Below are 26648 nucleotides of genomic sequence, written 5' to 3'. Positions count from 1 at the left end.
ACATTATTCTCATCTTTTATTGGCAGGAAGGAAAAGGAGAGTAACAGCAAGGGCACGATCAGCTGTAGTCACAAGACGACCCCCTGGTGTCATTGCTCTTTTTCATGAGCCGAACCCTCGTGCTCTCCTGTCTGGATGCTATCTATCTGTCCTCACAAGACCCACACATCTCATCAACAGCTGAATAGTTGCAGAAAATACCTGCTTACAAATTACTTCTCTTCTATCAGAGATCTTGATCTGTGATCAATATTGCTTGTGTGGAAGATATATAAATCTGAGAGCCCGTCTCTTTAATAGATCCACCTGAGGCTGGTAAACACCATTGGAGAAAATATAGTGCCCGAAGGTTATGTCATGCATTGTTAACCTAGGCCTGTGTATGTGTGTGTGTTTGTGTGTGTTTGTGTGTGTGACAGTTTGGGATTGAGAGTCAGGTGGTTTGATCTTACTACATTCGAACCAGTGAAGAGTGACCAGAAACACAAAAAGCGGGGAGAGAAAATACATTTTGTGTATTGTGTTAGTTTGAATCTTGATATCTCAACTTGAACCTCTATAGAATTAGAGGTTCAATAAGCCGCCATGCTGTTGTAAGTACCTACCCGCTTCTGATCCTCCAACAGCTTCTCCGGCTGGTTCTGATCCAGCTGCTGGGTGCAGTGAGGCAAGTGAGCACAGCCGTCCAACAGATACAAACACAAGGTTAGTATTCATGCAGCACGGAGTTAAAAGGCAGTTCTCAGGTTAATAACAGCATCTCGTGTCTACTCAGCAGTTTACCATGCAGCCATGCAAAAGGAAATTCCTGAAGGTGAGTTGTCATGCAGTCACTGCCATGTTTAGAAACTAAGAAAATATAATGGTTGTTGAGGGATAAGAGAGCAGAGACAGGGGATGTGCACAGTGTTGACTATTAATACTAATAAAAAAAATGTTAAAAGACATGTCCAGGGTGAGTTGATAATTTTCTGAATTCCCTTAAACTTACATAAAAGCTTTTTTATTTCATTATGACCTAATCTATTTGCTCTCATTTCAATATAATTTAAATGATCAAGTTGTTGTTTTAAAGGAGTAGCGAGACATCTTGGGAACAGGCTGATTTGTTTAAGTATAAAGTATGAAAAGACTTTGATATACATAGACTGTAGATAAAGATGGACGACATGACAGCTCTCTCAAAGTGAAGCCATGACCGTGACCTTTGACCACTCAGTGCTAGTCAGGTCATCTCTGAGTCCAAGTGAATGTTTGTGCCAAATGTAATGAAGTTCCTTTTGGCTGTTCATGACATATCACGTCAGGTGGAGATGGACTGGCACTTAGTTAAAAAAAGACAGATGTCAAGTGGGACACTTTCTGCTCGTGGTTCGGCTTTTTAAGTTAATGTACTCGCATGGTTGTTGGTGTTCTGGGTTTTTACCCTCATAGTTGAATGCACTTATTGTAAGTTGCCTAGGATAAAAGCGTCCGCTAAATGAAATGTAATTTAATGTACTTCTCTTAGCATGAGTGAGACCAGAACGGTCCGTCTCATGGCATTTACTTTTTTCATTGCAGACAATTGCAGGAAATCCCCAGGTTTTTCAATACAATTTTGACTGAGATCTTTCTTTCAGCTGAAACTGTAATTAGATAAAACTATAATGAAGTGGCGTGTGACATGTGTAAGACAGAAGATGAAATTCCTCACATCCTATATGGAGAGAAATAAACCCTGATTTCTCTTCTGTATTAATCACCACATTAGAAACATAAAATAAGACACATGAAATAACACAACATAAACAAACAGATACACTGCCAGTGGTTATATAGCTTCACACAATTATATATATATCTATATATCTATATATAAAATCATAAAATGGAAATCACACTGGAGTTGCCATTTAAAGTCAAGGATGAATAATAGGAGCGGTTCACACTTTGAGCAACTAGATGAAACGCATACAAATCAAATGTGGACAAATGACACATGACCCACGTTAGGTTTTTTGTGCCCCGAGAAGCTTTTTACGGTATTTAAATACAGTACGTGTATGTACAGTGTGTGCACATATCGAGGTGAAAGGAAACAGGTAAAAGATACATCAATTGTTATGTAAAAGACACACAAGGAGGGGCAGGAGTGGGGAGGGGAGAGGGGTGATGGGGTTAGAGTTATATAATCACCCCTAAAGGAACCAGGCCAGTAAACCAGGGACCCAGAGCTGTTTACAGTGGCCATCTGTCACCAAAACACACTGAGGGCAAGAGAGGGAGAAGAGAGGAACACACACACACACACACACACACACACACACACACACACACACACACACACACACACACACACACACACACACACACACACACACACACACACACACACACACACACACACACACACACACACACACACACACACACAAACACAAACACACACACACACACAAACACACACACACACACACACACACACACACACACACACACACACCTATGTTTCAAGATACTGTGTTCACCAAATATATTATGATACCAGGTGCTATCCTGGCTTCACATCTCGATCAAGCCTCCATGATGACGCTGATTAAACATGATGATGGCGGTTTCTCCTTTAAGTCTGTCCTACACAACAGAAGCTTAGTTACAAGCTCCATCCGAGAACAGAGTATCAGTAGCTTCACGTAAAGTAGACACAGGATGTCCTTGCACTAAAGAAAACTGTAGAAAACCAAAAGTTTCCAAACATTTACCCTCAACTTACAGTTAAAGTTATTGTCAAAGAGATCTTTTAAAATAGAGATACAAATAACATTAACTGAATAATCCTGTAAATATCTGTTATTTCCAACTAAGTACATTTTATAGTTTTATTGTATGGTTAATATAAACATTTTTTATTAGTTGTTATTCCATGAAATACCTTTTTTTTAACCTTTGGGATTATATATAGTTGTTTTCAGCTTGTGACCACACTTTTTCCAATCCTAAACAGAACTTAAGTCAATTTATTCATTTGTAAGATTATTTGGTATGGCATCTTTCACAGATGCAAGGTGCAAAAATTAATATATATCAGAACTAAAACTAAAAGATTTTTGCTTCTTTGGCATTAAAAAGTATGGGAATGATTTTCGAGGGGATAGAATGAGACAGAAAACGAAAGAGAATGCGACAGACAGACAGATGTGAAAGAAGAAAACAGAAAGCAGAGAATATAGTCATACAAATACTTTGTGGTACACAAAGTGCAAATGATGTCATTTAACTTTATTATTTAAAGGCTACACTATGTCTGCCACAGCCCATGTGCACCGGGTACTCTGTGATTATTCTTGTATTGTACTTGTGCTTTTTAATTTGCATTTCAAACTCACTTTTGACAAACTGAAGACGACACAGTGAGGCACAGTTCAGGAAAAGGTCAGGGTGGGGCTGAGCAGCATCTTCCACTAGTCTGTGGACACTGCCTCACCGTCGCCACAACAAACCGAGGGACCGCAGAGACATGCTGCTGATGATCAGTGAGGATATGTGCAGCCATTCGCCCCCCCACGCCTGACCACAGACACCACGGAGCAACCCATCACAACTGCCACATCCGCCCTGAAGACAGCGCATTCCACCAAACTGGAAACTCCCGGGGGCAAACCCCTGATCTCACATCTCTTGCTTCGACAATAAAGGAAATGATTTTGCGCACGCAGGGTTCATTCTACTCCAGGCTTCGGGAGTTTTTTAGAGTGAGTAAATAAACATGTCTATACAGACTGAAACTCAGTCATGTTAGCGGTGAATGACCTTTAACCACTCGCCAGAAAAGCAGACTGACTGTCAAATCAATCCTGTCTTGACCATACATGAGGGTGGGAGAACATTTTTGAAGAAATAAAATATAAAAAAGAACCAGATGCTGATCTGGAAATCTAACAGTGGAGAGGAATATTTTTTTTCTTCCTCATCCGTCTACTCAGAGAGTTGCCAAGTGAGCAAACAGGGAGGTAAGAGGGATGACTTTTTCCATCACGGAGGGCTTGCATAACTGCTTGGACCAGACCACACGCACACGAGACGCCAGGTATCAGAGAGGAGAACCCGGGAGCGAACGGCTTTGTATCCTGAACTGCTCCGGCTCTAAAATAACTCTGATCAACGAAAAGCAGCGAATCGGGCCGATAATCAACGCTGACATTTAGCAGAGCCCACGTCAGGGAAGGTCAAAATCCACCTCATGCTGTAAAGCTGCCTCGCCTGTTGTGCAGAACACTACAGTATAAAACCGCACACCTCTCGTGACCCTTATAAGTTATTCTGCTGAGTTCAGCAGAGGACACAAGAGCCTCTAGACTATAAAACTAGAACTAACACTCACTGACAACTTGATTAAGCAAGCTGACGTGTGCATGTGCTTGTTTGCAGCCAGGTGAGAAATAATGGGTGTGAGTGGAAGTGGTGAGTATTTGTCATGCAGCCAGATGACGGATTGTGTCACAATATTTTAATTGGGCCTAAAAGGAAGACAAAGAGAGAGAGAGAGGACAACAAATACGAAGACTGGCACGCGGTGGCGAGGAGCAGGTTTCCCCCCCGAGCGCCACTCTTACATCAGAGCTGCTTTTCGTGTGTGGACGGACAGAGATACAACACTTAACAGGTGCGTGCAGGGATCATGTCTCTCTCACGCGCTCGTGCAAATAGCCCCTCGCCACACACACAGACACACACACACACACACACACACACACACACACACACACAAAGCAGTGTGGGTAAACAGCTCCTCTACACAGTGCGCTCAACAATTTTATTGGCAATTATGGCTGAAGGTCACACATCAGAGGAGGGGCTGAGTTCCAGGAAAAAAAGCCTGGTTCTTATGTAACCTCAGCCCGGGATTGGCAGGGGCCCAGGAATCGTGCAGTTTGCAGGCAAGGGAAACTAGGACACAGCCTCAATGAATGCCACAGCCCCACACCTTCATTTTAAATTCTCTAACACACTGACAGCCCACACACAGCCACAGTGCCCCCTATTGGTGTCGAAAGGAGATACAGGGGAAACACCCTTGGAAAAGAGCTGCACATTGCCAGACACACTATAAAACCTGCATGAGAGAACAAAGGCGATTTTATGGCTTTATTATCTTGATGTTTTTTTTTTTTATCAAACCATGCATAGATATGGAACACCGACCTGTCATTGATATTGTGATAGCTACTTTCTGATATTTGTATTTGTATGGTTATTACGGTCTCTCCTTCATCCTGTTTGCAACCATGTTTTCTTTTATTTAAAAACATATGATCTGGGTCACCTGCACTGACCTTTTTATTTTATGTTTTATACCGGCCTCTGCTTGTTGCATCTTTTCAGATCTGGGATCTGTTTGAATTCAGCTTGTGAGTTTCAAACAAAACGCCAAATCGATTTCTGACCCGAATAAATGTTATTGTATGTCCCGACGTGACTTTTACTTGATCTGCTGAGCACAGAAGTAGGGCATGTAAATATCCGGCGTGAGGACAGCGAGCAGACACACGCAGCACTGGCAGCCGGCCCAGACTGTGAGTGAATCACCTTGGGAACTTGGAAAACCACATCTCTGTAGAGCAATATGTAGGAAAGCCACAGCACCAGCACACATCCCCCCCTTCTATCTCCTCGCCTCTCTGCCTCTTACCCTTTTTAATTCATCCCCACTGCCTGTTTTACAGCAGACTGTGCAGCAGGTGTGGAAGGGAGAACCAGCCTACTACTACTTGTTACCAGCTGTGCCTAGAGCCCCTGCTAACTACAACAAGAGGCCACGGCAGCTGCTACAACACGAGACAAATACTAGTGCAGCTACGAGTGTTACACAGACATAACAGACAGGAGCTCAAGGGAACAAGGGCATAAATACAAGAAAAGGAGAAACAACCTTAGGCAAATCCATCTCATCATCAAAGGCCCTGAGCTGAAAGAGAGCACAGGGTTTAGAGGGTTAGATAACTTCACAAGGAGGAAGATTCAGTATGTAAGTTCAGTGAGTTCCGCCTGTGGATGTACTTATTTATTTCCAGAGTTAAGTATAAATAGGACTTATGAATGGAGTGAGCAGAGTTAGTGCATTCTCATACAGTGGTGACGGTGGCTGGAAGCATCTCAAAGAAGTGACTGCAGAGGAGAAAGGGAATGTATCTATATGTGCCTGTGTGTGTGTGTGTGTGTGTGTGTGTGTGTGTGTGTGTGTGTGTGTTCTAGCGCCTATAAAACGACATTATTAAATAGACACTATTAAATGTTGCTGTTTTTGTGTTAAGATGTTATCATCACAAATTGATGGGCATATTTCATTTATAGTTCCTTAACGGTTTACATCGTTCCCTTTATGGAACATATGTCTCATATAGTATAATCAGTTAGAAACAAATATACCATGTCAAGGTTACTCGAGTGTATCATCCCACTGGAGGAATACCGAGATGTCTGCACTTGGCAGCTCCTCCTACCTTCTCTCCATAACCTCGGTCTTTAGTCATCATCTCTCGCAGCGTCTGCAGAACTTTGATGCACAGTCGCTCCTCGTTTTCCTCCAGCAGCTGCTTGGTATGTTTGATCAGTCTGTGCAAGCACATTAGTTCATTAGGCCTCATTTCTAGGTACATTTACATACAATCAAGGACATATTTGTGTGTTGTGCCCCTTACTTGCATATGAAACCCCCGCTCTCACACTTCTTGCGCGAGTCTGTGTTTTCGGGGAAGAGCAGCTCTGGCCTGTGCAGCACGTCCACCAGAACCGACAACTCAGCCTGGACCAGCGGGCGCAGACGGTCCTCCAGAGCCGACACAATGTCCTAGAGCGCGGACGAAGAAACACACCTAATGCTTGCATGAATGTTAAAATCGTGCATGAGTCATGACGCACAAACACGCATACACACACATGCATAGTGTACCTGCAGCCTCTCGATGATGTTCCTGTAGTCCCGTGAGGCCGTCACCACAGAGTCTCTGCGTGTGGCGTTGCGAGCAGAAAGTCTCCAGCTCATGGCGGTCTTCTGCACGATGTTGTTGGACTTGACAAACAGATTGTTCACTTGATTGTCCAGGTCCACTGGGATGGCTATAGCTCTGCCTTTCGCTGTAGGTACACGCACATACACACACAGTGATTCAGATTAGTATGTGCTTGTGAGATTTGTAAAGTTGCATTTGGGTAGTGTGTTGTTCTTACCAACATCAGAGAGCACCTTTATACAGTTCTCCACAGAGCCCTTCTGGACTGGGACCAGCCAGTTACAGTGGTAGACCCGGAACACAGCCTGCAACAGCTGCACAAAGACTGGCTGCCTGGTCTGAGAGGACGATGAGAGAAAAAGGCAGAGGGGATGTAGATTCTTATTTTTTTTAACATTATTAACATTATTATTTGTCATTACATTTATCTGACTGGAAGTAACTTATCTAATCAGAAAAGACAGAACGTATGTGTGTGTGTGTGTGTGTGTGTGTGTGTTACAGGTGACAGCACCTGCAGTGTGAGAAACAGTGGGGCTTTGTTACTTTTTTACAGAGACCCATCAATCCCCAAGCAGGCATGTGCCCCAATCCCCCCCAGTGTAGAAATCTATAACACCCTGCTAGATTAAATCACAATAAATACCTGAAATATTTTCCCCAGAGACGCCTCCGGCAGAGGAAGCAAGCAGTGAGAAAATGAAACATGCACAGGAAATAATCAATACGCCGCTTCATGCACATACTTCCAGAAACATTCCGATGCATTTCAGAGACTAAACATGCCTCTGCAGTGACTGACAGCGTAATGACTGTTAGAGCAAATGATAGATTATATCACCAGAGCACTGAAAATACTTTACATAAGCAAACGACTAGAAGTTTGCTTATGTAACGAAGAGGGGCATTTTTATGCATCGAGAAAGGAGCAAACAATCATAATCAACTACAGGACTTAAATTGTTAGTAGCTCTATTACTGGATCATTAGAGACACAACTCTGATCAATACAAATGGGAAAAGCGGGGGGGATGGTTAATAAGGAAGGAGGTCACATGCAGATATTAGGAGTAATGAGCCCCTGATTTTCAACCATCTATCCTCTGTCTTGTGTCCCAATTCTTCCTAACACCCTAATTAATTTACTCTTAAATTATATACATTTCAAGGTATATTCTAAGAAAGACGACCTTTTACCAAGAGAGTAAACTGGCCATATTAGACACGGGGCAAACTTGTGAGTCAAGACAGACGAGGAGTTGGTTCAGAGTTCACAGCAACATGTTGAGTTGAACGCCTGTTTTTACAGACAAACACTAAACACAACTCTTTTCTGTTGTATCGAAACAAAACTATTTTTCAATGCAAACATGCAACAGGCACTTTTTGTAGTAAATACATCTGCTGTGAATGAACAGCACTTGTCACAAATTTACTTCAGGTGCAATTAGCCACAAAGTATTTACACTGCAAATTCTCTTTTACACTCTTCTAGTTTAAACTCCATCACACACACACACACACACACACCGCAGGTAATATCCTATCTACCCTGTGACTTTTTGACTGCATACTTAAATGTTGTGTGCCTATGTGTTGCCTGTGTACTTGTATACTGTGTTACTTATATGTTGTGTACTTATATCTCTAAATATGTGTTTGCACCAGGGATTAGATAGAGACTGCATTTCAATCAATGTGAACTGTGTATTTGGCAGAATTGACAATAAAGTTGACTTTGAGATATGGTTTGTGTCTTGGAGGCTTGTTCTTATATTTAATTTGATTTTAGTCTCTTCTAATCTATCCTCCTTTACCTGTATTTATTCTGTACCTGGTCTACAATAATATCCAGTTTTCCCCCGAGGGGATAGATGGAGGATTGTCTTATATTTCCATTATATTTAGCACATTCAGAGTTACTGCACATGCTTTTAAACTCTCTTGTCTATTATCTCATACAGCAGTTGTTCCTGTCATGTAGTTGCAGTTATCTACCTGCAGGCTGGTGCTCTGGTCCGAAAAAGGCGAGCTGAAAAATGTTGTCACGATGCTCATGATGGTCTCCGTCACATAGCTCTCCAGAACCGTGTCCGCATGTTTACGATCGCTTGTATTGTTGCAGACCTGGAAAAAGCCCAAAACACAACCGATATTAGCGTTATTACAATTTCCTGCATGGTGTCATTGTTTCCATAGAAAGCCCACTTGTTCCTTACCCTGCAAATGTCAACCAGGAAGTTCTCAAAGAGTTTCCACATGTGGTTTGAGGTGTAGATCTCCTTCATTTCCACCTCAGTGTCCACGTAGCAGTGGTTCAGGAAGTTGATGTAGGCGATCTTCACCTGAAACGTAGTAAAGAGGGTTTAAATGAAAACATGGTTCCAGTACAGGATTGTTGATGTTCAAATGGCTAAGGAAGTAAAATAAGTTGAAGAATCTATCATTTCAATAGTGCTTTATCAATACAACTCTTGCACAGTGCAGAAGTTTAAAGAGAAAGAGGACAAAACAGCGGATCAGGGGGCGGGATCCAGGATTTAAATGTTGTGTGCCAGGATTTAGTTTTCTAACCATCTTAAACATTGAGAGACTGTGTTTTTCCACAATTTCGTTGATTTCTCAGAGAATAATTCATTGATGTTGATGAAAACAAAATCTGACAGGTTTAAATATTTATATCTGGTTTAATAAGGGAACTGATGGGCCTTGGCAGAGGTATAAATTTGTAGTTACCGTTCTTAAACTGAGATACAACAAGAACCTCTTTGAAGGCCTCTTATCACTGCTAAACTCCTCATCATATCTTTGTCCGCGGTTGCTCTCACCTCAGGGATGCAGTCCTCGTGCGTCACCACACGCACTATGTCATCCAGTGGTAACAGAGAGTTACACTTGATCTCTGTGTAGACGTTTTTGCCCTCGGTGCAGACGGCCAAGAGCTCCACCAGGTGAATGTGGTACATCAAAGGACTGTTCTCATCCATGCGGTCACGCTCAGACCGCATCATCTGGACCAATGTGTGGAAGGAGGCACGGTCATTGTAGAAGACCAACACGTCTTCGCCGGCATTCACCAGCTGTAGGGAAGAAACATGGACCATTGCATCAGGCTGAAACTGCAGCACAGACATACAGGTAGAAATGAAGTGTGGAAACCCGAGATGACCTCTGCCATGACGATGTCCTGGCACTTCTTGATGAACTTGTTCTCTGCTTTGACAATAGTCTGCAGGAATTTGAGATACTGGACGTTGCGGCCGTGTGTCTCGATGCAGTGGACAAAATGCTGCACCACGCGCTCGTTGATCTCACTACACAGCTGGAAGTTGTTCATGAAGATGTGCTGCATGGTGATGGCTTCCAAAATCTGGTCAAAAGGAAAAGGGGAGAAGCTTCAGAACAGATAAGCTGCTGAGTAAAGTCAAGACCAGTGATTACGAGTATCTATTGGTGCATGACCGAGCATGACCTCTCACCCCTGGGTTGAGGAACAGATTGATGTGCTTGTGCAGCAGGGCTTGGTTCTGCTGGTTTCCTGCACAGAAGTTCTGCAGGAACTGATGGGCGAGCTTCATGATGTCCTGCATACGTAAATCTTCTCCCTGGAGGTGAACAAGGCCGATGTGAATATATTTCCTAAAAAGCACATCAGAGAGCATCGTTTCCCTGAAAGCTGCTCACATACCTTCTCATAGGGGATCTGTAGGAGCTCTAGGACCACGGCATGAGCTCCCATGTTCCTCAAAAGTCTCTGCTGCTGTTTCCTGCTCTTCCTACCTGACAGACCTTCTTGGACACACAACCTGCTGAGCCGCAGCAGGATCTGAGCAGGAAATAAGGAGCCAAACAAAATGTAAGGAGGTGAAATGAAATAAACATAATGTGCGACTCCTGCAGATTGAAGCTTGTCAGATGAAGTAAGACAGTGACCTCTTTCACCACCCTGTAGTTGTAACTGCTCGTGCTTTCTGGTTTCTTCGGTTTGTCTGTGCCCCCAGAGTCTCCCTACGGAAAATCAGAAGCTGTGTTAAGAGTTTTTACTGTCGCGGATATTCTGCAGTATAGTTTGAAATTTCTGACATAGAGCATACTGAACCTTTTTATTTTGTGACTCAGCGGACAGTCCCTCTCCTGTGTCCATGCCTTCATCAGGCCCCTGCCTCTTGTACACCCACAGCTCAGACTTCTCTACGATGGAGCGCAGCTGGTCCAGGTCCGACTTTATTTGCTTGTAATTTTCCACATCTTGGCTGGTGACCAACAACTGGACCTATTAACACAAACACTCAGCTACCAGGCTTTTCAGGCAACACCTGCTAAAACTAATGTGGTCTAGTAAAAAAAGGGCTGCAATAAATCCTCCCTTTATAAAGGTGACACTTTCAGTTCAGTTGGTTCTGTTAATGCTTTAAGGCTTTTCTACGTCAATGAGCATTTACACCACTGTTTATGAGGGATGGCTCCATCCCCTTTATAGTTTACAAGCTTATTCTGCGAGTCTTGTGTTTTAAAAAGAATCAAAACCACCTTAAGCAATAACAAATGGTATTCTCCGTGTATATGAGGTGTCAGGATACCTGCTTGAACGCCTGCAGAACCTCCTGCCGTTGGCTGAAGTGCCTGAAGAGCAGATGGAGAGCTCTGGACACCAGAGGAGGATAATCATGCATGGTTAAATGGAGGAGGACCCTCAGGAAGGTCCGACCACCGTGATCGTCAAGGTCCAGCGGGGTGTTCTCTTCACTGAAATCACACAAAAAAGAAACACGCTAACAATGAAAACATGTCATCTTTTGTGTATTTTGTGATTCTTTCTGAATAGACTCTGTGATACCTTCCACCAAAAATCCCCTCTGCCTGCTCCTCTATGTGTTCGAAATCCAAAGCACCTGGAATCAAAGTGACTTTTGTAACTTGCACAGTTCTTCTTATTAGCCACATCATTTGTGTAAAACACAGCTGTACATGAATCTGACCTGGCATGTTGCTTGGTCCCTCCACTGCTCCAGTTACAGATAATTCACTCTGAGTGTTACTCTCATCAAACTCCCTCTTAAATATGGACAGCAGACAGGAGATCCTGTAGTCCAGACGGACATTCAGGATAAACTACAGGACAGGACAGAAAATAACAGAGAAGTGAATATACATTTTTATAGTATATGCTTGTACCTGCATCTAAGTATACTTGGGTGTCCTTTAACCTGCAGGATCTCTATGATTTTAAGTTTGGTGTCCATGACCAGTATGTCCTGCTTCTCTGGCTCAGTCTGAGTCTTGACTGTGTCTCCATTCGAGGTATTGGCGGACGTTGCTGGAAGGAAGCCTCCTCCTCTCAGAACTACTTGGGACATCAGCTCCCCGACTCCATGAATAGACCTCATCACATTACTGCCTAGAAACACACAATCACACACACACAAACACAGCTCAACTTCATGTCCATTGAACGTTTGCTCCTCCAGCAGCCACCAAGGGCGTTCATACCTTTACCCTCATCTCCTTTGTCCAGTTTGTTGAAAGGGAAACTGGTGCTGACGTGGACACAGTCTAGAATAGCCAGCAGGATCTTTGTTAGTCTCAACAGGTCACTAAAGTTGTAGAAACCAAAATAAATCAGGTTCCTGGCCAGATTCACCACCTGAACGAGACAGATACATGTGTTAAACTGATGTGCGACATGTCTATGTTGTGTGTGAATATACAAACAGATTGTGTGTGACTCACCTCGAATGTGAGCTTGTTCTTTTCCTTATCTGCAAACGGGAAGCTCTGATCCACGACATCCCGCAGGTAGTTCTCAACAAACTCCATCGTCTGCGAGAATCTCTCTTTGATTTCATCTTTAGATGTTCCATCATTGTCATAGCTGCAACACAACATAACAACCACACATTTATCAACAACTAATTTCAAAGAGAAATATCCTAAAATGAACATCGCCTAAATTGGCTCACTCGTCAATGGCGATCTCTGATGGGATCTCCGACCAGAGTCGTGCGTATTTGACAGGCGTGACCTGCTCCTGAGGGTCACGGTCCACGTGCATGTGCAGCATCATGCGACAGAAGGAGGCCCGCAGGTCATAGGGCAGGTCCTCGTCCGACATGCATCGTAAGATCAGGTCCACGTCCAGCTGGCCCGAGATCTTGTTGATGGCTAAATACTGACGGTCCAAACACATCCTGGCAAACAGGTTCAGCTGGTACCTGCAGTGGATATACACACAGTCTTAGACTCACTTTAAAAACTGGGAAATGATGATCACACAGTCATCATCGGCTCAACCTCAAGTCAGATAGTCAGATCCTGTGTCTACCTGTAGTAGCTGATCACCTCCTGGTCCTCCTTCTGGCCCTCCTTGGCATCCTGCGCCAGCTCCCTGATGCTTTTACTGCGGATCTCTTTAATGCTGTCCTTCCAGAACAACCACACCTCCTCCTCATCTTCCTCCGACTCCACAGAGCTCTCCCCGAGAGGCGCACCCTCGATCTCAAATCTGGACAGGACCAGTCTGCAGAGAGAGCGGGTAATGGAGACAAATATGACATATCAGTTTTTAATATGCTGATAAGAGCATTAGGATTAGATACAACGACTTGCTACATCGTTATAACTTGTTGGAAAGGATGTGATGAGTCTAATATTCACACTGTCAGAAGAGAGCAATGAAGATAAATTAAAAGACTTACTTAACAAAACAGTGTATATCTATATGACTAAGTACAGTAGTTGTAGCACACAATTTTATTTTTGGATTGTAAATTGATTAGTGAGATAATTGATATAAATTACATTTTACACCTGCTGTAGACGTTGTTTTTAGAAGTGAAGAGGAGAAGACAGGCATAGAGGAAGGTGGAGGGAGGAGCACTCACTTGGTTTCTATGAGGATGTCTGCGTTAGCTGGGTCCAGCACCGCGTTACAGATGAGCTCCTGTGTCACAGGGATGGACTTATTCATTGACACACACAAGTCTGACAGGTAGTCCAGGAACCTGGACACACACGCACATACACACACACACAACACACATATTCAAAATTCAACAAGGATTTCAAGAAATATACTAAAGTATTCTTAAGATTTGAAGTTAAAATCAAATGCTGAATACTCTTATTGGTCAGTTACTGGTGATGGTAGTTCCCTGCGATGTGTGCACAGCTTGCATTGGATTACAAAGATTGTGTACATTCATGTTAAGAGGATATACTGTGTGATCATACTCAGATTACGATCAGGGTATAAATTTGCACTTTTGGATTTTTTGCAAACAAAAGAGAGAGAGAGACAACTGAGAACATATCAGACCAGAACTAGAATCCCTTTACTGGTTGCTAATAACATAGAGAGCTCCTTTTTAAAGCCAAAAATGTCTTACACCATCTTCAAATCAAGATTTTTCTATTCAATTGTGCTCCCATGTGCTCTTGTAGGTCACTTAGTGTTAGCTGGCTGAAGGTGCCAAACTACAAAAATGTAATATACTTTTACTGTAGTCTTACACGTTTTTTTTGTTTTAACATCTTTTACTGTCTTAAAATGTTCTGTTTTTAAGCTCATTTGTGCAAATGATCAATCATGATTTAATCATTTCCTCTTTGAGTCTGTCATGTGGATCGCCCTGTACGTGGTGCACAGACGGGCGGACGCACACACAAACCTTGGCTCTCGGTTCTTGCGGACCAGACTAACAAATGTGTCTATCTCTGCAGCCGTGATGTGTTTCTCCAGCAGCTTGCGGTTGTTGTGGAGCAGAGCCGTGATCGTGTCCTCGGCCAGGACGTCATAGCCGATCTGTTTCTGCATGAAGCGGAACTGTTTGGCGATATACTCCTGCAGGAACAAAGACACCACCGGTCAGAACATATGTGCACCAACTAAAGCCGGATTTAGGCTGTAATGTGGTTAAGGAGAAATAGACTGTTCCTAGAAAAGGGGAATGTGGTATTTCACAATAATGCTCATTTGTCAAAGCTTGAGGTTGTATCACACTGTGGTTCTCTGTCCTCTTATCTGTAGACAATTTAAATGTTCTTATACAGCACAGCAAATTAGATTTAGAGTATTTTTTTGTTTTTGTCAGTCAGTCTTTCGACTTCTATTCAATTTACTGAAAGAAATGTGGAATGCAGCTTTATACGAACTCCATGAGCACGAACGCCCACCTCACACTGTGCCAGGACTGACAAGCCGTACCTGGTTCTTGCGGTAGTCCTGCTGAGAGTGACGCAAAACCCGGTAGCACAGGCGGCAGATATGTCTGAAGGGGGCATGACGCTGGTCAGCCAGCTCCTCCAGTCGCAGCATGGGCCCATCGCCACTGTCTGTGAAGGGAGCCTGCAGCAGCTTAAAGATCTGAATAGACAAGTGAGGTTGAGAGAATCGTATAACCACACTGAAGTAAAGGCGGAAAAGACTTTCACACAGGCAGATGGCCGGACAACCCTGCCACTCCGGGTTACGATACAGAGGAAGTGGGGAGTGTGTGTTTAAAATGAATTCTGTATTCACACATCACCTGTTTGAGAATGTTCTGTTCCCTCATGAGTTTCTGTCGCTCTCTGTTCGGTTTGTTGACCATGATCTCTAGGACATCCTGTCCGTTGTTGGGAATGTCCACAACGAAGAACACCAGATCCTCCAGGAGCTTAGTGACCGCTCTGGTTTTATATAAAAAAAAAAAAAAAAAAAAAAACACACAAAGAAGTTACTCTTCACCATCTTGTTCCTGTTTAATAAAAGTTCACAGAGTGGAACCACCGTGCAATTTATACCTCCTCTCATTCTGGGTGATGGTGCCTTTTTCCAGCTTTCCAGCAATAGAGGCCAACACTTTACTGGCATCGTTGGCAAAGTCCAGGTCTCTCACCTCAGCCGGAGAGACGGGCACAATGGCAAATGCCTCTTTGTCCTCTTTCAGTGAAGATGTGCCAATCTTGAATTTAAAACAGAAATGCACAACAGAGACATATGTGGTATTTTTGTTAATTATATTATTCCCCCTGAAAAAACCCACTAAATATTGTGTAAAAAAAACATGTGCATAGACGCAGCAACTTGCACATGATATTCAGAATATTCTAGAACCCTTCCATCAGGTTGGAGGGGCAGCAGGGAGGCTTTTTATCTGGCAACAGTTGGTTTAGATTTTTACTACCAGTGACTCATGAAATCATAAAATCCCAGACAGCATTTCACTTCAGCACCGTGAGGGTGAGAGTCGAGACAAAAGCTGTGTACTGGTGATATACACATGAGGGCAAATGACTTGTCACTTACACGCAGCATGACGGGTTTCTCCTCCTCCTTATCGATTGGTTGGTTGGTGCTGTGAACCCACGTGTTGGTGCACAGGTGTCTGAGGCGCACATACGAGTTCCTGCAGACAGATTTTTATACAGATATTTATGTTTGCATGTTGGGTTAATACGTAGACTACACAAACACATACTCATTTATTAAATACACAGATGCCTTGCTACAACTCTTTGGACACAACTGATTCAAATATAAAGCAAAAACATAAATTATGTGTTGTGGGGTAGGTGGCGGCAGAATAAGCATTTAGATCTCCTATTCAAGTAACAGCACTCATATTCTTTAACAAGTACAAATCTAAATTTGACTAGGAATTTAAGTAAAAGGTTTAATAGAAAGATTCATGTATTATTATTGTATATTTCATATCATTGGATTCTTCAATCATGAATACAGTAAGCAGTCCTCTATGCTGTAACTGTATAAAGAAGAGATGTGTTTCTGGCAGGGTAAACTTATTGTGATTATTTCATGGCAGAGGATTATCTTATCATTTATAAAAAGAGACAACTTTAGTTAAAATAACGACAATTATTATAAATCGTTATCTTTGTGACCCATTGATATAGTAAAGGTTCTCAGTTACACAAGCAGCACAACAGCAACATGTTAAAGCTGCAACAGGACCAAACCTACGTGCTGACATAAACTTCACGTCAACAAACAGCTTCCTCTTCTAGGGAAAGTCTGGTGAAAGTATTTCTAGTGAAATTCAGTGAGTCTGTGGTTTTCTTCATTTGTAACAGATACTAAAGAAATCCTCCTACGCCACACACACACACATGCACACATACAGGCACACACGCACACAATTATTTCTTACTTCTCCTTACTACACAGGACAATGATAATTCATGTTGGAAGTCCCCTGTTTCTAACGTGTATGCTGTATGGTTTTCAGTGGAAAGAGCGACAGACCAGACAACTGACAGTTCCTGCTTTTCTACACATTCATATCTGCAGTAACACGGGTACGAGCTGGTTGGAAGCACTTCACAACGTTATTACCCAGTTTCCTTATGGTCTTCTTACCTTGGTACGAGCGAGTCTCCCCCTCTCAAGGTGGTGGGGTCCAGTTCAAATATGGAGGAAATGTCATTTCCATCAGGAACGGACACGAGAGTGTACATGACTTTGTCCTGGACGTTTCTCAAACGGGCTCTCAAGGCTTCTTGATCTGAGTCCAGCTAAAGAGTTAGGGTTAGGGTTAGAACTGAGAAGTCACGTATTATAACAACACAATCAGCGACTGAGGTTATCTGAGATGTGAGTCAAAACCAAGAAAAGTTAAAAGATGTATTTTTTCTTCATTAGTGGATTTTTCCAAATATAATGTCACAATTGTCTTGATGACAGGATTACACAAAATCCAATGAAGTGATTTCCATGAAACCCAGTGGAGGGATGGGACATAGACCAAGAAAGAACTGATTTTGGGGCAGGGTGTTTTGATACTTTCCCAGAAACTAAAGCATAGATCTTGATTTTTAAAAGTCGGCCATATTTAGGGAGCTGATATCTCTGAGTGTGTGCAACCTGGTGCAGCTTGACTGAAATCAAGGGGCCTTGACGGAGGTGCGTGATCTACTGAGAGCCATCCTACATCCTAAGAGAGGCACAATGACTTACCTCAACCAAGTCACAGCTATATTTTCGATTAAATTGGTTGGATCAGATTATTTTTCCAATTTTTGCGTCATATCTGCAAAAGGATTCACGATTAACGAACATTTTCTTAATCTCAATGCCGTTTTCTTTTCTTTTTGCAGATGTGAACACCTTCATGTTGAAAGTCACAGCCGCTTCATTGAGTGCTGTGGCAGAGAGACACATTCACAATGCAAGGCTGCCACCTGCTGTTTACTGGCATGTACTACCTCAGCAAGAGTTGGTTTATGAGAAGTTCTATTCTCAGTTTATTGCATCAATGAGTTCACCTGTAAAATTGTGTTAAGTCTCCGTATTGAACAGCATTGTCGTCGTATTTGAGATAATGAATGAATTGAAAATAATAAACTGTGATTTATTGGTGACTGTAACAGTAATAATCTGCAGAGCAGTCTATCAACATGATTTACTTACTGAGGAGCGGGACTCCAGGCACTCCTCTTCATAGTCTGGATTCACCTGCAGAAATACAGTAGAGTGGTTCAGCAGCTGGAAGCGGAAGCAAGTGTAGATACCATCATTTAGTCTAAATCACTACTTTATAGGTCTTTAAAGCTGTGTCCCAGTTAGGTAACTAAGTGAAAAGTGTAAAAGAATATTTTACTCTACAACTGCTGCTATTTACTACATCCTGTGGATGTGCATTACTTCCCTTGAAGTATTTTTGCACTCTCAATAAATTTTTGCACTATTCCGATTTGCACTGCTCTTATCCTATCCACCGTGTGCGTTATGAATGCATACTATGTGGTACTGTGTTTTGAGTACATAGTAAGTTGCATACTTATATGTTCTGTCTACTTATACGTTCACTTTTGGGATCAGAGAGAAAACAGCATTTGAACCCTGTCTATGTCCTGTACATGTGGCAGAATTGACACTAAAGTTGACTTGACTTATTCTTTTGTGCCAATGTTTTTTCTGAAAATACGACCATAATATGTCAATATAGTAACGTAAAGGGTCCTTTATTATTTAAATTCAGTGGAAATTCCGTGCTTTGTTCTTATCCCAGTAAACATAGTGTCCGTGGTGGACAGACCTCGGCAGCCAGGTAGTGTCCGGTGGCCAGGTGTTTGAACCTGAACAGGCTGTTCCAGTAGCCTGCCCCCCCTCTGCACGGGTCATGCTGCACAACCTATAACCGGAGCAAAAAGTAGTAATAACTAAACCATACAATCCAAAGAATTCAAAGAGCCAGACTCAAAAGTCTGGGTTTATATTAACTGCTGGCATTGAGAAAACAGCTAAACTACCAAAACACAATTAGCAAAACCAACTCTAAAAATACACTCCCTCACCTCGATCTCCCACAGGGCTTTGCTGCTGGTTGCCGAGGTAGCTGACTGCCGTCCAGTAGTGCGTAGGAAGACATATTGTTTTCTTCTGTGATCATCACATGTGAGGAATTTCTCTTGCTCTGCATGAAATAACCGAACCACATCTCCCTGGACAGAAGACAAATATTTGTTACCGTCAAAAGAATTTAGCCTAAATTTAAAACGTATTACAGTGTTCATATCCAGGATATTTCTGGATAGTGGGAGGAAGTGGAGCCACATTGTCCATCTTTATGGACAGTTTCATTTCTAATTTACATCCACTCAGCTCTTAGGATGGAAATAATTTAAAAGGAAAAAAAACAAAAAAACAAGTTCTAAGCATATCTGAGAAAAAGCTATACTTATTTAGTAACTGGTATAAAATATGTTTTGTCCTGAAGCCCTAATAAACAATTTGTGGGGAAAAAACTTAATGACATGCGTTTGTTTGTTAGCTGCTGTGAGACAAACCCCTTTTAGGATGATCTCCTGATTGTCACCCCACTTCATGAACAAGACAATCTTCCAGCTGGTGTTACAGTTGACCGAGTTAACCTGAAAAAAACAACACACACAGTTTGAATATAGCTGTAATGTCGTGTAGGGCTAGTTGGTCATGACTTTTTTTAGTTATCTGATAAAAGCATCAAGATATCCATTCAACCAATTGATAATTTGACAATTTAATACAGCAAATTTAAATATATATTTATCATATTTATAAAACACATTCCTTAAAATATGAGTTTTTACATGTACCACAGTCAAGGAAGCAGAAATACTTCAACATTCAATTGTGGTGCTTATCCAGATCAGGGGACGGATCCATCAAATGTTTATTCAAAAATGAGGCATGTTCTGGGAACTAATATTAAGGAATGTGTTCACTGTACTAAATATCGGGCTATAGCTAATTTAAATGTGGTTTTAGGTTTGTGCTCTACTGAGTGTCATTCTACTTCACAGATATACATTTTTTTTATAGCATCTCAAAGCAAAACTGAAATCGTCTTCCTTACTCTGGTAACCGTCATTTGCACTTTAATTCTCAGAATGTCGCACATCTCTGAGCTTCTTGCTGACTCATAAATAAGGACTAATTGAGTTTGTTTCTCTCTTGGTAAACAGGAAAAAAATCTGGCCCTGAAGCTTAAACTGTCTGAGGGATCTGATGAATCAACAGAGGAAACGTTCAGTCGAGCGTAACAAGAGAGAAACGGCCCAGCCCTCCGAGTGCTCAGCTAGCGGACGCCTACGGCTTCACTGTTCTGAATCAGGAGGAACAATCCTGCACTGTTTCACGTCAGGCAGCTAATAACCGAGTAGCGGTTATGAGGAAAAGGCTAATATTAGACTCAGAGGAGCAGAAACTCCCACAGAAACATCTGAGGAGGGAAGATGAGGCGCAGCGGCTCAACCAGACCTCGTTGCATCCTGGATTATCCACAAGCTGGTGTGTGCTGGCATGCAGCGGCTGGCCAGCGTTCACAGGGTTCAGAACCACTTTGTCCCCGATCACCACCTGCAGTCACACAAACAGCACACACACAATAAAATGCAAAAACGGGAAATTATAAAACAAATAAAAGGTAATATATTCAAATCCTTGCTGCCAAAGAATCTAGATTCTAGGCATTTCAGAAGGTGTAAATCGATGTTTCATCCAAACACTCGTCATGATGTACATACTGAGCTCGTTCTGGGCTCCACAAATTTAAAAACTTTATTTGATGAGGTTTAACTCAAAAGGTATGATTAAGTCCAGGAGGATTTCCTGCACTCTGCAACACAAAAGGAGTTTATATTACTTAACCTTTAATCTCCAACATGCAAAGATAAGAGCGCCTCACTCTCCATTTGCATGTCATTGTATTCGTACTACTATTTTCAGCAGGCATGGACTATTTCCAACTTTCTTTTTGTCCACGGCATGCTGCTGCTGCTGCTTAGGCCTTGAGCCATGTCTACTTAAAGAGGAGCTTAGCAGAGAGGACCGGGGACTCTGCCGTGGCCCATTTTGTCCTTGGGCATGAGTCCGCTCACTTCCTGCTGCAGGAAAGAAGAGTGGCTGCCAAACAGAGCTTTGTGATCAGGCAAACACCAATTAGTCTCTGGCACAGGTCCACACAGGGTGAGATGTGATGGGACTGATCGAGTACTAGGATGGTTAATCAGACCTGTGGCCGTGAGGTTGATTCTGCAGTCTTGGCCTTATAATAGCAATTTATGTGCAAGTAATTAACTCCATTATCAACCATTAAAGTTTTGAGTATTAGAGAAGAGCATTTCCAAAAACTGATAGAAGCGATGACTCACAGTGTCCCCTATGGAGCGTAGTTTGTAGAAAGGTTGTATATAAAACCAGGAGCCCTCATTTCCTGCCGTGTCTAGCATCACCCTCATGGCGTTCTTCTCTAACAGCGCAGGCAGACGCTTGTTCACCGTCAGGTACTTGTTGCTCTTCAGGTGGAGGAGCTGTGCGGAGGCAATAAACAGAAAGACACCAGACATGATGATATGTGATGTGAGGAAGAAGTGGTGCTAACGGTGAACGTTAGCACTGCCCTTACTGCCAACTTTTTCAGAAATTACAACAGGTAAGAATTAGGTCGAATTCTAGTCTCTAAAGAATCTTTCGGGTCTAACTGCTCAGGAGCTAGAGATGGTCATCCACTAACCAGAAGGTCGGTAGTTTGAGCCCCAGCAGCTCCAGTCTGCATAGTTAAGTGTCTTTGGGCAAGATATTGAACCGCAGTTTTACCCTGATGGCTGTGCCAACAATGTATGAATGGAGTGTAATAGAAAAAGCTGCATGGATGCTTGCGTGACTGAACAAAGCGACTTGTATTGTAAAGTGTTTTGATTGATAAATACAGTCTTTTTACCATTTTTCATAGCTACACTGAAGATTGTCTTCTTACCATAAACTTATTTAAACAAATGGATTTTTGTTCTTTATATGATGATTTGTATGTGTATAGACTAGCTAAAGGTTTAAGCATCTGATGTGTATTTTATGTATTAAACGGGCTATATAAATGTTATTATTATCATACATGTATTATGTGTGGGTATAATATTAAGTCTGGCTGTTTTTGTTTAATTATCCGGGACCTCTGTTCAGGATGAATTCAATAATATGCTTTATTTTAGAATTTTTCTGTTTGACTTCATTTTTGATGATGGAAATTGAAACTGATGATTTGTTTATTATTGAAGTGGTTATTCATTAATCAAATTCAAGATAGGAAGCTTTGGGCAATCATCTCTATTGCTGGCATGCAAGGGCAATTTCAGTTTGATCAAAAGTTTGTGGAAGTCTCAACAAAGTTGATCTGAATAACATCAAGCAGATGATTTGTCTTTGTGGAGAACAAACCTGAATAACGTTCCCATACTGAATTACAGTTCCAAGAAGTTTTTTGTTTTCAGAGTCATTCTGCTTCTTCTCCAGGTCGGCTGCATGCTGGCAGAGAACACAGAAAATAAGAGTGAAAATCACACACACTCACACAGAGTCATTCTGTAACAAGTTATCTCATTGGTTAGCTGATGGGCAAAGAGTTGCAATACAAATGTTGTTGGGCAAAAAATGTTCACTTTTGCAGAGGGGCTTTAACCTTAAACTCACAACTCCAGAGAAACAACCGTGAGATTGTAATCTTCTGTTTTATGACTGTGTCGCGAGATAGCATATTGCTTTAAATGGTATTGTAACACAGTAAGACAGAAGCTTGTAGAGGGCAGAAAGGTAGGACAGTAGGAGTGAAAGGCTTCGGAAATGTCTATAAAAGGAGTTTAAAGGTCTAACTCAGCAAATCTCCTTTGAAACTGCTCTTATACTCTGGTTTGTGAATATTCAGTGAGCTGCCTGGCTTTCAAGTTTCATCCAAATCCCAAATAAAGTTTGCCTTGTGTAACTCTTGTTCTCTCTCTGTGTGCTGTGAGCCCCTGCGGACAGGTCTGTGTGTGTGTTGCACTGGTGTGTGGTGAGGACGGCCGGGGGCTGAACATGTTGTCACTTCACTCACATGGAGCTTGTTGAGCAGCACTGTGTCCGTGTTCCCTCCAGGCTTCGCTGCTTTCCAGAACTGCTTCTGGGCCGAGTAGCGGTTCATAGGACACAGTCTGAAGAGACAGTCTGCACAGAGCGAGAGAGAGAGAGAGAGAGAGAGAGAGAGAGAGAGAGAGAGAGAGGGAGAAAGACAAAGATTTAACTGTAATGGGGAGATATGGTCAGAGACAGAAAAATACAAGTACAGGCTGTCATGTTCATATAAATCTGAGCATGCAGAAACAGACTTATTTGGATCATCTACAGGGACAAATAAGGAGGATGACAACCATGTTTATGGGTAAGAAAGGGACATGGATTTACAAATAAGAGAATACAATGAGTGACAGAGGTCAGCACTGCTGTGTGGGAAACGGGTCCGAGCTAAACACAAGTTAGACATAAACCAACCGAGGCTGAAAAACCTTAGTCACTGAAACAAGTGGAAACAAAACGTACAATAACACAGCATGAAATAAAACAAATGATATTGAAATAACATCAGGCTCAGGCTCATAAACACCTTTTGGAAATGTCTGGTGAAATATTCAGAGAAAAAAACATTATAGACTCATTTTTTAAAGGTTCAGTGTGTACAAGTTAGGTAAAGGGGATCTATTGGCAGGAAGTGAATATAAAATAATCCTTTTTATCAAAAGTATAGTCCACCACAGGTTGTATTTCATGTTTAGAAAGGAGAGGTGAGGTTTGGGGTGTTCAACTGCAACACGCAATTTCACCACTAGATCTCACTAAATTCTGCAGACTGAACCTTAAACCCACTCTGTGATCACACCCTTGCACGTGTGTGTGTTTGTGTCTGTGCTTGGGTCTTGAGTCTCTTTCTAAAGTAAAATTAGGTTGAGGTTCAGGTTAGGTCAAGAGTTAGGCAAGCATGCAGTTGTAACTAAGGTTTGAGTGAATTTTCAGTAAATCATTATATGTCAATGTAATGTTCTCCGTGTGTGTGCCTATGACTGTATGTGCATGCAAGTGTGTATGTGTAGTGTTCCATATACATTTCCTCCTCTAATCCATTTGGAGAATGCTGCTGTTTTGAATCAGTTTGTCCCAAATTGTGTGTTTGTTATGTGACACAGAAACAAGTTGAGGTCAGAGTCGGCGCACGTAACCACAGCAACGGTGAGATGCTGCTGTCGTCAGCAGACCCTGATGTGCTGCTCATTTTCATAGATACTGCACAAGCTCACGAGGAGGAAAAAACGGGCCCTTGATTTGCATGCTGACAAGATTGTAGCATAACAGAGTTCCTCTTTTGTCCCAGAAGAGTTCCTCTTCTCAAACGAGCAGCACAACGACTGATGCTGAGAGGCAGACGGGCTGAAAGCTGTCGAGTTTGACAGCTTTAGTTTGAAGTTGTACAATACACACAAGCTGGGGTTTCTCTGACAGAGTTGAACTTCTGTCCACAAGCGACTTCTTCCTCTGTGTGCTGGATTCACTCTGATTTCACCTCTCCTCAGACCAAAGCTCTCTTCTGAGAAAGCGAAAAAAAAGAGTACAATCTGTCCATCCTTCCCCCTTCTCCCTCTCTTTCTCTTGCTCTCCTCCGGCTATAGCTGCAGTAACATGACCAAATAAGGCCAGTGAAGAGAAGGGGAGTGGGACGACAGAGGGAGAGAGAGGAGGGTGGGGACTCCTTCTCTCCCCCCCCCCAGATATTCTAACATCCCTCCTTTCTGAATTCCTCTAACCATGTCATTCTCTCCTTCGAAGTTAATGGCCTCTATCTTCCAAAAAAATCTTCCTCCCACCCCACCTCCCTCTCACACCCCAGATCAGAAATGGTTTACTTAAGCTTGACCCAAAATACAGTTGGAAAAACTAAGAAAAGGAAGTGAAAGAGAAATGGGGAAGACAGGAAGAGAGTGAAAGAATGTGAAACAGAGAAAGAGAGCACAGAGAGAGAGAGAGGGTGAGACCTGGAGCTATCCCGTGCTGTGAATTGAGTAAATGTGTATTTGTTACGCTCATGGGTTCACACAACGTAGATAAAAACAGAAGACCTTGTTCTCGCCGGAACTGCATCAAGATAGAAAGTGTGAAAGACAAATGAAGACTGACACTGGAGGCTCCTCTGTGACGAGTGAGCTGCAGCATAACTTGACACAGCCATTTTGATCATAATCTACAAACACACACACACACACACACAATTGCAGCATGTGATATATGATCAGCTCAACACTCGACATTTGCCGTTTAAAAACTCAGTCCGCTGGGAAACATGTCCCGTCTGTAATGCTGGGGTGTGAGGTGAGAATTCCTGTAGGGTTCAGTGCACAGGGGAAGTTGTGGGACTGGTCCGGAGGGCAGAAAACTCAGGGATTCATTAACGTCCCTGCAACCTAACACAAGAGTTTACTACTGGCCCTGCCACCCCATAAACCTGACTGCATTTACCACGGACACATCAATTTTCAGGCCATAAACAAAGCTGTGTTCTCTGCTGGCTGTCCCCTGTGCACTGCATACATGATAACCTACTATTATAGCTGCATGCTGATTAGAAAAGATAAACATACACAAGCCTTTATTTGCAAACTGTAAACCCATATAAATTGTTTCAGTGTGTTTATAGTAATTTCAGTACGAAGATCAAGTCCTTTCATTAAAGCCTCGAATGAAGAGGCACGAAACAATAGTTAAAAAGAATAGCACCCATCATTTCAACAATCATTTTAAACACTCATAAGATCCTCCCACTTTGATCAAGATCCATGAATTATTCGCTGTGGGAAGTGGAGAAAAACTTCCTACGATGTTAAAGAAATTGATAAATCCTGGATCTGCTCCCCGATCTTTTACCAGCTCCTACATTAAATTTGTTCTTTAATGACCCATACCAAATCCTTCCACCAAGATCCATGGTAATCCACTCAGGAGGTTTTGCACAATCGTGCATACAAACAAACAAACAAACGCAGAGGGGTGAAAACATAACCTCCTTGGTGGGGGTAATAAAGACTGACAACACTCCATCTGTGTAATTCACAATGGCACACAAGTATGGTGGTCATGGTTTCTTCTGGGCAGAATTAGTTGAGACTATAAAACTTAAATTTCCAATTCTTCTCCTGTGTCATTAAAGCAGCTGGAGCACATCATGTGAGAGAAATCCTTACATGTCCACATCACAAAGAAGTCTTCAGTGTTCAGACACAGGCAGTGAGGACGGCTTGTGCCTCTGGAACCGATCTGACCAACTCGTCCCTGCAGTAACACTGTGGAGCCATAAACACATTATACTGCCCCTATTCTGTTTT

General features: G+C 42.3%; 1 protein-coding gene across 1 annotated transcript in view; it reads right to left on the bottom strand.

The window, feature by feature from the left end:
- The window catches only part of itpr1a (inositol 1,4,5-trisphosphate receptor, type 1a), a 64535-nt gene that overhangs the window by 28900 nt on the left and 8987 nt on the right, over nt 1-26648 (bottom strand). Inside the window, exons 4-40 of the mRNA XM_062399971.1 lie at nt 23339-23448; nt 22687-22773; nt 21624-21782; nt 20731-20829; nt 19779-19862; nt 19287-19433; nt 19028-19123; nt 18400-18444; nt 17350-17504; nt 16279-16378; nt 15774-15934; nt 15518-15659; nt 15196-15354; nt 14660-14832; nt 13874-13993; nt 13315-13509; nt 12953-13204; nt 12723-12864; nt 12483-12636; nt 12200-12390; nt 11972-12104; nt 11830-11884; nt 11573-11738; nt 11092-11265; nt 10926-11000; nt 10681-10818; nt 10472-10597; nt 10162-10362; nt 9821-10072; nt 9212-9337; nt 8991-9119; nt 7210-7330; nt 6932-7116; nt 6681-6829; nt 6483-6594; nt 5912-5947; nt 606-653 (exon numbers count right to left, since the gene is read on the bottom strand). Of these exons, the coding sequence (XP_062255955.1) occupies nt 606-653; nt 5912-5947; nt 6483-6594; nt 6681-6829; nt 6932-7116; nt 7210-7330; nt 8991-9119; nt 9212-9337; nt 9821-10072; nt 10162-10362; nt 10472-10597; nt 10681-10818; nt 10926-11000; nt 11092-11265; nt 11573-11738; nt 11830-11884; nt 11972-12104; nt 12200-12390; nt 12483-12636; nt 12723-12864; nt 12953-13204; nt 13315-13509; nt 13874-13993; nt 14660-14832; nt 15196-15354; nt 15518-15659; nt 15774-15934; nt 16279-16378; nt 17350-17504; nt 18400-18444; nt 19028-19123; nt 19287-19433; nt 19779-19862; nt 20731-20829; nt 21624-21782; nt 22687-22773; nt 23339-23448 (4997 nt within the window). The remainder of the gene's footprint in view (nt 1-605; nt 654-5911; nt 5948-6482; nt 6595-6680; nt 6830-6931; nt 7117-7209; nt 7331-8990; nt 9120-9211; nt 9338-9820; nt 10073-10161; nt 10363-10471; nt 10598-10680; nt 10819-10925; nt 11001-11091; nt 11266-11572; nt 11739-11829; nt 11885-11971; nt 12105-12199; nt 12391-12482; nt 12637-12722; nt 12865-12952; nt 13205-13314; nt 13510-13873; nt 13994-14659; nt 14833-15195; nt 15355-15517; nt 15660-15773; nt 15935-16278; nt 16379-17349; nt 17505-18399; nt 18445-19027; nt 19124-19286; nt 19434-19778; nt 19863-20730; nt 20830-21623; nt 21783-22686; nt 22774-23338; nt 23449-26648) is intronic.

The sequence above is a fragment of the Platichthys flesus genome, chromosome 2 (genome assembly GCF_949316205.1).
Source record: "Platichthys flesus chromosome 2, fPlaFle2.1, whole genome shotgun sequence".
In the NCBI taxonomy this organism is placed as follows: Eukaryota; Metazoa; Chordata; class Actinopteri; order Pleuronectiformes; family Pleuronectidae; genus Platichthys; species Platichthys flesus.
This window is presented reverse-complemented; position numbering and strand designations above follow the sequence as displayed.